The sequence below is a fragment of the Pinus tabuliformis genome, chromosome 6, assembly GCF_031772625.1.
Source record: "Pinus tabuliformis cultivar Carrire ecotype Pingquan chromosome 6, CPIR1, whole genome shotgun sequence".
NCBI classification, from domain to species: Eukaryota; Viridiplantae; Streptophyta; class Pinopsida; order Pinales; family Pinaceae; genus Pinus; species Pinus tabuliformis.
The window spans coordinates 836301629-836317211 of NC_142292.1; the positions used below are offsets into that span (position 1 = coordinate 836301629).

At 35.8% G+C, this 15583-nt stretch overlaps 1 protein-coding gene across 2 annotated transcripts; it reads right to left on the reverse strand.

The window, feature by feature from the left end:
• Positions 1–8022: 8022 nt before the first annotated feature.
• LOC149261463 (O-fucosyltransferase 19-like) lies at positions 8023–15252 on the reverse strand. Of its 2 annotated transcripts, XM_089422296.1 has the most exons (9): positions 14231–15251; positions 10200–10340; positions 9997–10081; positions 9825–9895; positions 9625–9713; positions 9373–9505; positions 9005–9234; positions 8411–8887; positions 8023–8299 (listed from the first exon to the last, which is right to left on the reverse strand). In XM_089422296.1, exons 1-9 carry the CDS (start codon positions 14654–14656, stop codon positions 8074–8076), a joined length of 1878 nt encoding a protein of 625 aa, XP_089278422.1. In that variant the 5' UTR covers positions 14657–15251; the 3' UTR covers positions 8023–8073. The 2 variants fall into 2 exon arrangements, with proteins under 2 accessions (XP_089278422.1, XP_089278427.1); XM_089422301.1 differs by lacking the exon at positions 10200–10340 and having other exon boundaries at positions 14231–15252.
• Between the last annotated feature and the right edge of the window lie 331 nt (positions 15253–15583).

Below are 15583 nucleotides of genomic sequence, written 5' to 3' on the forward strand. Positions count from 1 at the left end.
TGGTTGCATTTCAACTTTCTACAATTGGCCATCCCCAACTAATAACTCACTGGTAATTGGGGTAGGTGAAAACAACTTTTCCTTCACACATATGATAGAGTCAAGGATCTCCATACCTAATTGAGCCTAGGCCTATGTGATCTCCAGATGCCTCTCAGTTGGTTAGCAAAGCAAGAAAGGGAATCCATTCACTACTCTGCAGTTCCTCGACAATTATCATGCTCATCTAGCACACATGAAAACACAATCTACTTTTCCCAGCTAGATTCAAGAGCTCTTATGCAAGTGTTTGACACATAGAATTTATTTTTAGAGAGCCAAAAACACACCAACATCATTCCAATCCATCATTGACATTTTTCTTGGCATATTTGGGCACCCAAAACGTAGTTTTATCACATAGAATGCTAGACAACCATCATTGCACTCGAGACTGGTAGCATTCTTCTCGCAAATTTCACTAATCAAGCACCTGTGTGACTTTTCTCTCTATGGGTGTCTCTCTGTGCATGAATGGTTGAATTCATATGTCAATGAATGTCTCAAATCCTTTTTCCATTTGTGGATCTACCCCCTTCCAAAATTTTCCATGTTTATACAATTTGCTACTATACAATGCCACAATTACCCTAGTGTCCCAGACAATCCATGGGTCAACTTCAAAATCCAAGGAATGTACTTAGCCCATCCCTTCCATTAAATTTTGGAACATTATTACACTGACCACCCCAACTTCCATATTTATGAGGGTGGTTGTTCCAACTATCTAGTCATTCACAATTTATTGCTTCTTTGGCAAGAGAGAAAGGGGTTATATTTAAATTTGAATTTCATGGCAAGACATTCCTAGTAATGCCCCCATCAGTTTCACACTTGTGGTAGCATAGACCGTATTAATGCTCATATGTTCCTAGTCGGTTGCTCAACAATTTTAATTATCAAAGGAATATTTACATACATATTGTTTTTAATCACCCAATTTGGTTTGTCGCAATGCCGATATTTTAATGCCAACACAAATGATACAATAGTGTGAACATAATTTCAATTAATTGCAATTTAACCCAAAGGTCAAGATAGGGATATTACACATTACCTTTCCCTTGTGCTTTTTCACTAGCAACTTGAAGAGTTACTTGCAATCACTGCTTGAATGCTTAGGTCTCTAACATTTATTTCTTCTTCCTATCACTTTTTTGCTCTTTAAAATGGAGCCAAATAGCTTAACAAAGAGGCACCATGATGATTTTATAGTCTTCCAAATTATTTATATCACTACATTTGTGAATAGCTATCACATTGCTAACTTGTGACTATGAAAGAAATCCATGCCATATCGTTTGATTAAGCACATCCTGGAGAAGTGCATGCAAAAGTTTAGATCTCCCCATTTGACTATGCATCAGATGTCTTTCCACTCAGCAAGACACTTAACAGCTGCCTCTATCTCTTTCTGAAATTACTTCTATTCCTTTCGCCTCAAGAAAGTCTTGTTGAAATCCTCCTCTAATGCCTTCCTCAAACAATACACGTAAGTATACTATCATTTCTTCCTCATTTATTTCACCCACTTGGGAGTTCCATGACTATAATTATTTCTGCAATTTTTTTTTTGATATTATCATTTAGCTCCCAATTTTTTGAAGACAGTTTTTTCCTGCATTTTTTTTTGCCTTTTTTTTTTATTTACTCATCCAATGTGTCCCCTCATCTAAAATGGCAGTAGTATTTTCCGAGCTGATTTGCATTCTTCATCATACCAACTTACAAGGTCTCTAAGGTTTTATCTTACCATCCTTTAAAAAAGGTTCATTCACCTATACCAAAACTTTTGTTAGATTTTCCTTGAAACCAACTAGGCGTGTGACATTCTCCATTGCTCCTGCTACTCACCGGGCAAAGAGAACTGCTTTGTGGTAATTTAGGCTTTTGATTGGAACTCCAATGTTTAGCGTTTTCATTTCATCTTTAGCCACTCCTGTGAGGGGAATAAAACATGCATATGAAGGCATTCTGAAAGGAAAATACCGATCTTGAAGTTCTCCATCTGAAAAAATGTTCTTTTATGCTATTAAATAATCCACTACTCTATCCCTGTTTGATTTGGCATGTATATCCTCATGTCCCAATAAAAAGTGATGTGCCATTACACATTCAAAAGCTCAATCACAACTGCATAAAGAAAGTAAAGGGTTAACCGTCACTGTGATGCCCCTGATGCCCCTGATGCCCCCTGTATCCGCTGAAATTTTAGACCAAGCGTTCCTTTAAGTCGTAAGATTTATTCTAGATAATGATAAGATGCAAAGGCTAATAATAATTATGTATGGATGATTATGAAGATGGATTTTGTTCCTTGAGGATTTGAGATGTCCTCTTTTAGGTCAAAATAAGGAGGCATTCACTGCTGCAGTGGTAAAACAAAGGCATGGAATGTGTTAAAGGTTACTGGTAAGACGGGTTTATTCATGTAATATTCTTCAAAAATACAAATCAGTATTCACCCCAGACCTGGTTCGATTTCTCTCTGTTGTGTTTTAGTCTTGCAGACTTGAAATTTTCTGGCTTCTAGGACCTGGTTATGGGATGTGTAGCAATTTGTTGTACCCGGCTACTGTAGGCTGTGAAGGACATACAGTTCGCCTGCAACACGGTCCAATTTGTTGTACCCGGCTACTGTAGGCTGTGAAGGTCATACAGTTCGCCTGCAACACGGTCAAGTTTATAGCTGTTGCAGCATTTTTTTTAATATTTATTTAACCAGCAGGTAGATCGAAGGCAAAAAAACGACAGTAACGGGTTTGAGTTAATGAGCTTAGTTTTGAAAAGCTTCAAATACTTCATATGCAGAAGGTAGACATGCTATTTAAAGTTTAGTGGTTTGTAGATTTATATGCAGAAGGTAGACATGCTATTTAAAGTTTAGTGGTTTGTAGATTTGTGTGGTGTGGTTTTTGTGATTTTGGATTCGGATATTCCAGTATTTATTTTTATGTTGTCTACGAGGTTAGAACAAGATTCATTCTCAAGACTAATTTACAAAGAAAAACTGGAGGTATAAACATGGTATGGAGTGATGTCAAGTTGAGGAAGCTACCAATTCAAGAGGAAAAAAAACAAATTTTTATTATTACAATTCATTATTATTATTTTGTTATTCAATAAATTATTTATTTTTATTTTTAATTCTTCCTATGTTATTTTATTTTAATTATGTTATTTTATTTTAGTTTAATAATGTTTTATAGTCTTTTAATTATTGTTAATAAGTTTTAATTTGAGTTTATGTTATATTTAACAGTATAAATTATGATGTTATTAATTATATAACTACCTTTATGTTTTAAACTTAGTGTAATAAATAACATTTTTTATTTTTATTTTAATTAAATTAAATTTCTTTGTTTAATGTTTATAGGAGTTGATATATTACTTCATTATTGCTAAAGTATAGATTTATTTAAGCTTATGTTATTAGTTTAATGATAATATCATGTTATTTAAAAGAGCTATTATAATGTTATTTATTTATTGCTAATAAATTATTTATTTTAAATCTCCCTATGATACTTAATTCTATTTTGCTAAAGATTTATGGAATTATGTCTTTTAATTGTTGTTAATATATTCCAATATGAGTTTTATTATATTTGATAATCTAATTCATGATATTGTTACTTTTTTGTTTTCAAAATATTGTCATTAGTTTTTTTATTCTTTTATATTTTATATTTATAATTTTAATTTTCTATTTTGCTTAAGATTTATGGAATTATGTCTTTTAATTGTTGTTAATATATTCCAATATGAGTTTTATTATATTTGATAATCTAATTCATGATATTGTTACTTTTTTGTTTTCAAAATATTGTCATTAGTTTTTTTATTCTTTTATAATTTATATTTATAATTTTAATTTTATTTTGGTTAAATAATAATTTCTTTTGTTTTATGTATTATTTTACTAATGCTTAGATTTTTTATTTATTTAAGCCTATGTTATTAGTTTATTGCTAAAATATTCACATATGAGACTTAGTTATACCTAATGTTAGTTCATGCTATTAGCATGTTTTAGAGGTATTTCTTAATAATGCTTAATATTATTCTTAGGGTTATGAGAGGGGTAGCGCTCGTAACCAAGGATGGGTCCAAAGAAGGGAGGGGTTAAAATTCATACAGGGGGATCATGAGAGGTTGATAGGGAAATTTTAAGAGGAGAGGGGGAATGTGATATAGGAGATAATTGTGAGGGGCAGGGGCAGGGGCAGAAGGCGGGCATGATGAAGAATGGTAAGGTTGATGAGAAGGGGGGGCGGAGCATTTTATTCAATGTGGGGGAGAAGGGAAATTCAATTTCTGCTAACTTCCAAGCTTCCATCTCTATTGAGGTTGTGCAGGTGCTTGATGATTCCAAGTGCCTCCCGCACTTTACATTTGAAATGATGTTTTTCAATGGCAATGACCTTTGTGTCTTCAAGGTAGATATGGTGGTTTGTCTTGCCTGCATGCTCAACTAAAGCTGAAGAACGAGTTATTTCATTACAAATATCTGCACCATGCTCTTTGAGCCTGATCTTGGCAGACCTACCTGTTTCCCCAATATAGTGTTCTCCACAAGAGCACTTGATCATATAAACACATTTCTGCTAGAGGTGCTCTGGGTTGTCCTTGACAGATTTCATTCTTTGTTTAATAGTTGTCAAGGGTTTGAATGAAGTTTTGATATCTTTCCTCATGAGAACTTTAGCTAGCTTGTCAGTGACTCCATGAATGTATGCAAGGTAAACATTAGCAGATGGTTGGTTCTCAGATTTATCTTTCTTGCTTCCGGATCTGGGTTTTTGAATGGCTTTACTGATGTTTTTATTATTGTATCCTAAGCTGGTAAATACTTTCTTGTGAATCTCATCTGATATTCTACAGGCTCTAGTAAATAGGGTTTGAAGAACACCCATTTTTTGAGCTAGGTGGTGGTGTGAATCAACATGAAGGTAATTATCAATATGTGCCTTCTTTCTAAATACTTTGTGCCCTAGGGAACCATCCTTGTTTCTAATGAGGAGGATGTCAAGGAATGGTATGCAATTATTCTCCTCAACCTCCATTGTAAACTTAATGTCATCAAACATGTTATTGAGATGGTTTAAAAAGTTTTTAAGTTCATCATCCCCATGAGGCCAATCAACACTGGTGTCGTCCACGAACCTGATCCAAAACTTAGGTTTTAAAGGATAGGTGTCAAGAGCTTTCTTTTCAATTTTTTCCATGAAGAGATTGGCTACAATAGGTGAAAGAAGTGATCCCATAGCCACTCCCGATGTTTGCTCAAAGATTTCCCCTTGGAATGTGAAGAAAGTGGAACAGAGACAGATTTCAGCCAGCTTTGCAGTTTGGGGGTCCGCCACTTCTTTTACTACTTGGATTGCTTCATCTAAGGGAATCTTGGTGAAGAGCTGGACCACATCAAAACTAACAATTTTATCACCAAGATCTAGCTTAGCTTGTTTAATGAACTCAACATATTGGTTAGAGTCTTTGATGAAAGAGCTGGTTTTACCAACTAGAGGGGCTAGGGTGCTGGTGACATACTTTGCTAGTTCGTATGTGGGTGCTCCAATAGTATTGACTATAGGTCTGAGGGGGACATCAGTTTTATGAATTTTAGGGGCCCCATAAATACGAGGTGTAATTTCATTGTCAGAGGTAAGGCACCTTTTCAGTTTCTCATCCAGATTAGTCTCTTTAATGGCTTTTTTGACTAGCCTTGTAATTTTTGAGATGGGTTTTTTTTCAAGTTTTTTGTAGCTACCACTGTTATATAGGTGGTCTTTCATTTTGTTTATGTATTCATCACGATTCATCACCACAGTGGCGCCTCCTTTGTCGGCCTTTAGAATGACAATGTCATTATTATTTCTCAGGGTTTTTAGGGCTTTCTCATGGTTTAAATTGCTTTTCAGAGGTCTAGCTCTCTTTAGGATGACAACACTCTTATCTAACAAGCTCTTTATCTTCATAATTGAGAGCTTTGATTATATCTTCAAGGTTGCAAATTATTTCTTTGTTAGGGATCCGTATGGAAGCTACGACAAAAGTGAGTCCTTTGTCAAAGACTTCAGCTTCTTCCTTTTTCAATTTGTAAAAAGAGATATTGTGAGAATTGTTTTTTATTTTGTATCTGATCTATTGATTATATTGTCTATATTATCTTTTAAGTTAATGTCCATATTATTAATTCTCATTATATTATTATCTAACTTATTATTTATTTTATTATATCCCTTGTTATTTAATATATTAATGTTTTCATCTATAATATTATTTTCTACCTTGTTATTTACTTGTTATTTAATATATTAATGTTTTCATCTATAATATTTTTTTCTACCTTGTTATCTAATCTAATGTTTGTATTGCGTAAACTATTACTTCGGTTAACACTAATATTATTCCCATATGATTTATTTCTTATTTTATTGTAATTAGCTATATCGTTACAGCAAGTGAATACAAAAAGTAATTATATAATTAATAACATCATAATTTATACTATTAGATATAATATAACTCACATTAAAACTTATTAACAATAATTAAAAGTCCATAAATTATTATTAAACTAAAATCGAGTAACATAGACATCGTTATATTTAGTGCCTAACATGCAAAAGACAAGCAAGGGTAACATCATGATATTTAGGATCTTGTTTTCTTCTTAATTTTTATGGGCTTATATGCAGTTTAGAAACAAGGATAAAGCTTTCTATAAATCTCCTGTTTCTATTTTCTAGAATTGTTTTCTTTGGCTAAAACTACTGCACTTGCTGTATGCTTATCAACTCACAACCTGGCCTCTGCCTCCTAAAATATCAGAAAGCTAAATTGCTAGAAAATCATCCATTGGCCATAACTAGGAAACTTTCCAACATCATTATCCATAGCCCAGCCCTTACAGTCATTTTTCACAACACTCATGAAACATTTTCTCCATAATTATTTTCTGTAAGCAAGCGAAATTACTCTCAAGGGACGAACACTAATCCAAAACTAAAATTGAAAGTACCAAGTAACTTTTCTTGTATGGTAAACACTGAAGAAAAACCAATACTGTGCAATTTAACGTTTTAACCTGGTTTGCAAAGCAAGGAACATAAGGGCACAAAAAACATGATACTGTTCTGATAGTCGTGACTGAAACTTGTGAGTCTTTCCTTCATAAGGACTAACTAAACACTGTAATCCTGGGCAATGATGAAGTCCTCAATTGCAAGCCTTGAAAGATAGATGGAATTGAAAAGAATGAGAATGAAGTATTATTCTGAGCTTCATGTTTTGTATTATTGCGGGAAAGAATCATTAAAACTATTTCTGATACTCAGATTTTATAAACAGAAGACACAGCCCCTAAAAATAGAATGTAAATAGAATTATTCTGAAAATTTGAGAATAAAACATATCATCGCATCACCTGTTTCAGGCTTCCATATACTTTTATCCAGGAACATATTAAAACCATTTCCACTGACCAGCAAGTACTGGTTACATCAGTATAAGCCATGAAGCCCCAATGTCAGAGGCAAAACAATATATAGAATTAGCACACATACAGATTGCCATTCCATTTAGGTGAAAGAACAAAGGAACCAGATATTTTCATAGAGATCAAGGAAGCAGTAGCAGAATTACAATACTGCCTCATGAATCATGTCTATTTACATCAATGGATTGTCATAGCAAAGCAAAGGGAAGTGGCATATCAACAAGAACACGCCTTCATTTGAGTAGGCAGCAGTGAAACATTTATATACTGCTGCATCAAAAATCTTCCCTGATTGCTACTAAGCCTTTGGAATGCATATGAAAGTACACCGTGAATTTTGGCACAATTAGTTAAATTTCTGTCTGCATAGATGGAACACAGACTGCATCTTATTGGTCACGGGAAAAAAGAATGATTATTGGACTATATTGCGAAGAATTCCAAGTTACACTGCAAATTCATTTAAGTGTAAAGAGGAATTCATTGAGGAATGATTAAAGCGCACAGATTTACCTAAACCAATAAGATACTCATAAATTTCCCTTTAACACTCTCCTAGGCAATTGTTTTTTTTCACAAATGCAACCCGGAAAGGGATTTGCATAGAAGTACTCCTCAGTTTTAGGAAATTCTCCAGGCTGTCGACTTGCTGGAGCTCCTGTTCTGTGGGCATGGATTTCTGTCACCTGTTGTTGAAATATTTCCCATGAAATGCTTTCTGATTCATACTCATCTATCAACCTAACGAGAGTTTGTCTGCAATAAAAAATGTGAAAATCACTTTTAGCTGAAGTTCAAGATTCTATCTGAAAACAAATTAAAAGCTGAAATAACATCTGGGGTGCTTATTTAGTTATTTCTACACACCTGTCAGGACTGATTGTCTTCCTGAATCCTTCAAATCGTCTGTGGCCCTGAACAGCCTTGGCCATATTTCCATCATAGGTGTAAACAAAAACATCACTTTCTAACGCCATTATGTAATCCAAACCTGCTAATCTGTTTTGATAATCCTTCAATGGCTCAAGTTCTTCTTCAGTGGTCAAGCTTAAATGAGTGTATACATTTGGAAAATGCTTCTGAAGGGACTCTAAACTTCCATTCCCATAAAGCTTCCCTGCTACTATGAATATCTTGGTCGATGAGGGATAGCCCAAAGCCTTCAAAAAAAGGCCAGTCTCATGAGGAGTCAAAGGGCAGCTTCCCTGTATGCGCCTTTCTTCTCCATCGATATCTTTTTCCTTCCAGTGTTCAACATTAATTCGCATCTGCCTGAGTTCCTCACCTTCCTCTGATGACAATCCATGTGTACATCCCGTAAAAGCTAGCATATCTTTCTCATACCTAGACATAATATTATAACATAAATCAAATCCATGAAACAAAAATAAGAACACATTATTTAATGTATGCTGCATAAAACAACCAGAATCAGAAATTTCTCTAAATTATTCCAAATACCTGAGATGGAGGGCAATGTATGGTGACTTATCCCGTATTCTACTTAGAAGAGTTTGAGATAGTCGCTCAATTGGCTTAGTAAACTTCAGTGCCTGGTAATTTGCACGGCAGCGGAGTTTCTGAATTGAATCAGGAAGGTCATTATTTGCAAGACGGGCATCAGTATGTGTAAAATACAACACCTTATGTTGTTTCAGCAGAGGAAGCATCTCATCCTTGTAGAAGGATGCCTGTAGATTGGACAGCTTACAAAATTGTTAGCTGCAATCCTAGAACGGATTTAGGGTAACATGTGAAAACTATCACCTCAAAATCAACAAGAAATTATATCCAAGCAAAGTCTTAAAAAGAACAGAAGATTATTTCACCTTTGACCAGGAAACAGGAGCCTTCTTCAAAGACTCGACATCTTTTAAGGATGCTGGTAAGGAATCAATAATGTGCACATCTTCCTTCAGTGTGTCAACAAAGTGGTGAACATCAAATATATCTTTAAACTCACTGCAGCATTTAAGTATTTCAATATCAACCAAGATTTTCAGAGTTCCAAAGCCGAAAGTAATGACAGTATATTTTTCTGCATGTGAAGTCATGACAAATCAAATAAAATATATAAACACCTTGGATCATCCCAGAAAGAACTGTGATCTAAGGTTGGTATGACAAGCACAGCATTCATAACCCTTGCAATGGCAACCATATCACAGATCTGCACGTTAAGAAACAGTGTATAAATATACAAGATTGAACACCTACATAACTTTGAGAAGAGAACCAAAAAAAGTATTGCCTGTTGAACTCTTGAACTCTTGGTACTTACTCCTGTACGCATCTGATTCAATCCACCATTAGCATTCACAACAAGATAACCATTTGGTCGCTGTCGTGGGCCTGTAAAAACATTTTTATGGAAATCAGGAATGTGAATGGCTGCAGTACAAATTGCTTATGATTCACTTCAGAAATTTTACTGAGGAATGGGAAGAACATACGCTTATAATGCCGAGGCCGATCTATGCATTGGAAGAAGTGTTTACTATCTGGCTTAGACCAAAGATCATTACTTAAATGATTATCCTGGATCCAAAAGCACTAATGTTATTCAAAAGCATATGTCAAACAAAAGGCAACATAAAAATAAAAGTATAAATAAACTATAGTTCATATGCAGCATCATTCTTGTTCAGTCACTTACATTTAAGGTTTTAGAAAAATAATCCACCTCTCGCAGATTAGAAGATTTAACTTTAGTTGCAAGAAGTTGAGAATTCTCTGTTAATAGTAGATTCAAAGAAGAGTCCCCAACAGGTTTCAGAAATGTGTCGTGCGAAAAACTCTGCAAAAGGACGGTAAAGTAAAATCTCTTCCCATCTTATTGCAGAATACAGATGAGTAATTAAAAAAAGCACATTTCATGGTAACAAGTAGGCATTATTTTCAATTTTGCAACAAATGAAAATCTCCCTTATCCCCTGTATCTTATACTGTGAGTTTTATTTTGCATTATCGTCTGGAATACCCTAAGTAACCTGACACGGGGATTTGGGATTCGATGGATATGGGCATTCGAGTGTTGGATACGGACATGTTGACCCCCCGGAACAGGACATGTTCGGATACGTCATATATATATATATATATATTAAAAATTAGATATTTCTTACACAAATTCTCATTCATGATACAAATTCATTGATTCAAACATAGATCTTCATCTAGATGTAAGTTTTACAAAGTAACATTATGCATACAAAATTACAAATACAATTGTGACATAAATGATAAATGATAAATTATAAATTTATAATACATATTCAATTCATCAATGATCCAATAGGAGAAAGACAAGATAGTAAGATAAAGATATTGTAGTTTTCTCATTAAGTCATCAAAATCAAAATGTGTTACTGTTTACATAGGTAGTGCAATGCCAATGGCAAATAGAAATAGCAAATACAAAACAACTACAACTACAAGTCTACAAGTATACAAGCCTCAAGGCAGTAGGTAGCTCATGACTCATGAGTCATCAATCCTCATAGTCATCATCAAAATCAGCATCACTGTCCTCATCATCATGGTCACCACTGCTCTCCTCTGCTGCATCCTCCTCCTCTGTATCCAAAGTCATCTCTGCATCTGCTGGTGTGGAGGATGACCCCTCTATAGTATCACCATCATCAAATCTGACAGGCTCTAGCACTTACCTGTTGCTTGAATCTCCTTGAAAATGCTCCCACACCCTTTGCTCCTTGCTCCCAAACACCCACAACAAACTAAACAAGTGAATGTGCAAATAGAATGGGGAAATATGCCTTTATAACGCCGTGCGGGTTCTTGATTTCCGGATTCGTGTTTGAAAATCGGGACACGTTCCGGATTCGAAGTGTCCTGATCGGAACACGTTCTGGATTCGAAGTGTCCCAATCGGACACGACGTGTCCCGATTTTCAGACATGAATCCGCCCGAATCGTGTCCGATTTGCCAGATTCGGGACACATAGGGCCTGGGGGACGAATCTGGTTTCATAGGTTATACCAGTTCAAGTGGATTTATAAAACGAGTTCAAGCCCAAAGATGATTAGAGTTCAAGGAAATCATAAATGTATAATATTCAGAGTTCATGTATACAGCTTCATCGTCACCAGAAATTTGGATGACTGTTAGTTCGGTCTGTGTTTTTCAATCCAATTCATTCGATTTAGTTAGCTGGCTGATTCACTTTGCTATGCAACTGATCTTCAAATGGATTCCTCTTTTTATGATCAATCAAAGTCTAGTTTCTCCTCCCCTCCCACATTGTTCATAGGAAGGTCCTGAAAGGCCTTGGCAGATAATTTGGATCTTGGATAACCCTTCAACAAAAGAGGTTCAACGAGTACAGGCATGTTCCAAACTAACAATACCCCATCAGCCTTGAGCTATAGCACGGTAAAGTATTCTGAAACGTAGCAGCTTATGAGAGAGAGACAATTTTAAGTTTTTCCCTAGAAGGCAACTTTTATAATTCAGATTTCAAACCACGCTACTCACATTTGGCCCACTGTTTCAAATGAAATCCTTTTTTTACATCCAATCAAAGTCTAGTTTCTGCTCCCTCCCATAGTGTTCATAGGAAGATCCTAAAAGGTCTTCCTGGGCGAGTTGGGATAACCCTTCTGCAAAAGATCCTCAAGGAGTACAGGTAAATTTCAAACTAACAATACACCAACAGCCATGGGATATAGTATGGGAACATACGCTGAAATGACGCAACGTGTGAGATATGTTACTCTTATTTCGTTGTAAAGCGTAACTCTTAACAATTTAAATCTTAAAACGGGAATATTTCAATACCACATTCAGCCTACCATCTGTTCTAGCAATATCAAAATCACAAACCATGGTGATGGAACATTGATTCATTGGTCAAGTATACAGAGTATTTAGTTTGTCCCACTTAAATGGTATGAGTTTCAATGGGATGAGAAGGTCGTGGCGTATTAAGCTGTCATCATGGTTTGCCCTGCCTGAATGGCATGAGTGTGCCATGAGCTATAGCACACAGTACATTACTCTGAAATGATGCAGCTTATGAAATATGCTTTTAAGGATCTTATGTTCAAATTTCAAACCAGAATACCAAAATTCAGCCCACTATTTTTTCTAAAAAATAAAAATCACAAACCACACCAAAAGTATGATTCTAAGGATTTTATGTCCAAATCTCAAACCAGAATACCCACATCAGCCCATTGTTTGTTCTAGAATATAGAAATCACAAACCATACCAAAAGTACATTGGATCAATGATGGGTTTGGCAGAGTATGAAGATGCCACTGTGGTTTGCTTCACTTGAACGGCATAGGTTTCCCATGGGCTATAGCATAACCTTGTTATAAAATGTAATTTTTACAATTTAAATCTCAACCAAGAGTACCCACGTTCAGCCCACCTTTTGTTGTAGCTACATTAAAGTCACAAACCATTCCAGCTAATTGTTGGTTCACTGGTGAGGTCGACAGAGTACTGAACTGTCTCCACTGTTTGCCATACCCAGCCCACTGTTTGTCGTGCTACATAAAAATCACAAACCATTTGAACGAAGGTGCTCACTTGTTGCTGAGGTCAACAGAGTATTAAACCGTCAGCATGGTTCCACAAACATTACCCTTAATCTATTCCGGTCTATAATCCTTAATGAGGAAAACAATCTATTGATAATATATCAATAACTATATATTGCAGCTTGGGTGGTGAGGTCATGCAGTATGAATGCATATATGGAGAATATATGCAATGTGCTACGAAAGTAGTAATAATCTTCAGAGAAGCTAGAGCCATACGAATTGAAAGTGAAGAGAATACTTGATGTCCATCCAAACAAACTTCAATGACATAAGATGAATCATGAGACCCTTCTAAATTTGGCAGAATTGTTACCCCTCACAAAATTATGCAAAGCTGCCCCCTAAAAAGGAATACAACTCCAAGAACAAAGGTTTCTGTCATAAAAAGCCCAGTAACAATGTATTGATTATGACTATATAATGCAGCTAGGGTGGTGAAGTCATGTGCCATGAATCGATATGCAGAGGATACATGCGATAAGCTATCAAAGAAGTGATCACCTGCAAAGAAGATAGAGCGATACCTAATCGAAAATGGAGAAAATTATTGATTATTATAAAGACTCTTGATGTCCATTATAATTAGGTATGAATGACATGAGATTCAAAGGGATGAGACCGTGTCATTTTGACAGAATAGTTACCCGTAAAATTAAGCGAAGCGGTATCCTAATGAGGAATACAGCTCCACGAACAAACGCCCCTCTCACAACGAACCCAGCAGCGATGTATTGACAATAACTATATAATGCAGCTTGGGTTGTGAAGTCATGAGATATGAATGGATATGCAGTGAATACACGCAATGAGCCACCAAAGAAGTGATAACATCCTCAGAAGATAGAGCAATACCGTATTGAAAATAAAGTGAATTATTGGTTCTACTATGAAAACGCTTGAAACTCATTCTAATAGGGCTCAGGGACATGAATTTCAAAGGGATGAGACCCTACTAATTTTGGCAGGATAGTTACTACTCTCAAAACTATGCAGCACAACCCCTTGGCTCTATTTTTGGAAGCACATCCAACCAGAAAAGTATCACAAACCAGACATTAAAATGTATTAAAAACTATAAAGGCACATTACAAATTGATCTTTTTCAAAATGGGCACCTGTTCAGATTGAAAACTGATCCACGCAACAGAAGTTATCTTCACCAAAACCAATAGCGTAGCCAACACCAATGGCACACATAAAAGAGACTGCCTTACAAATTTTCTGTCCCCAATCTTCTTCATCCCCACCACCCCATACCTCGCAACAAAATTCATCACCACACTGTACAGGAGCGCTTCAAGAATCCAGGGCCTCTTTCCCCGGTCCACGGATCCATCGCATATTCCATCCCCCACACTGCCCAAATAATCAGACGAGGCAAACGAATCCCCATCGCCCGCACGCTTCGAGGAGCCAAAAAACCTGTTCCTGGGACTGATGGTGCCCGATACCCGAGGGCTAAGCAAAACCTGCGCAATGTCCCGATTGCCGGCCACATGAGCACTCAATTCTGCATGGTCCGAAGCGCATTGGTTTCCCATTGCACTAAATTCCCCGTACAGAAAGAAAATTCCAATTTACTCACAATTCCCGCTCAGTCCGCTTTTAAACACACAAACAATTCGAATTTGGGCCATTTCAATCTACTTAAGAAGCTCGAACGAAGCAGCTACCCTTTCGTTTTCTGAAAAAGTCAAAAGGGCATCTTTGATAGATCAGGATTCGCCATCACCAACCCTCCATGACACAGAAATTGAAGCGGCAGATATCACCGGCTGCAGAAAATCTCAAACGATCTATGAAATTCCCGTTTTATTTATTTTTTATTAAGGCAGAGAATGGAGAATGGCATCTCCAGATCCGCAACGAGATGAGTGCGAACTAATTCAGGGTGCACTAGGGGTTCCCAGTGCTCTGCATGGATGGCTGGCAAAAAGAATATGAGTTGTTTTCTTTGAGAGTTTTTGTCAAACACGTCATGGGCATACTCGGGAACTACAGTCAAAGATGTGTGTTTGGGAGCATGACAAATCGTGAACATTCGGAACTGTGCAGTAATAAAAAAAATCCCATAGATGATGTCACTGTCCATAAAGGAATTAATGTTGTTTTCGTATCGCCTTTTTCGGCTTTTTCCGTGAAAACAGATCCCGCCAGGTTGGCAACGCAACTTCTAGCAGTTCGGCCTCGTTTTAACGAGAATTCTGTGGCTTTGTCGTGTTACTAATAATGCTAACTTTTATGATTGAAACTGGTCTATTTCTATATTGGGATTTGGTTTGATGTAATTTAATTTTATTTTAATTTTAATTTTTTCACAGATAAATTGTAATGATTGAATGATATGTTTTATATTATTTTATTATAATGATTGAATGATATGTTTTATACTATTTTATTAGGACAGTATTTTCAAATTATTTTTAATAAATATTTTATTTAAATAAAATTGTTTCGAACCAACAAGT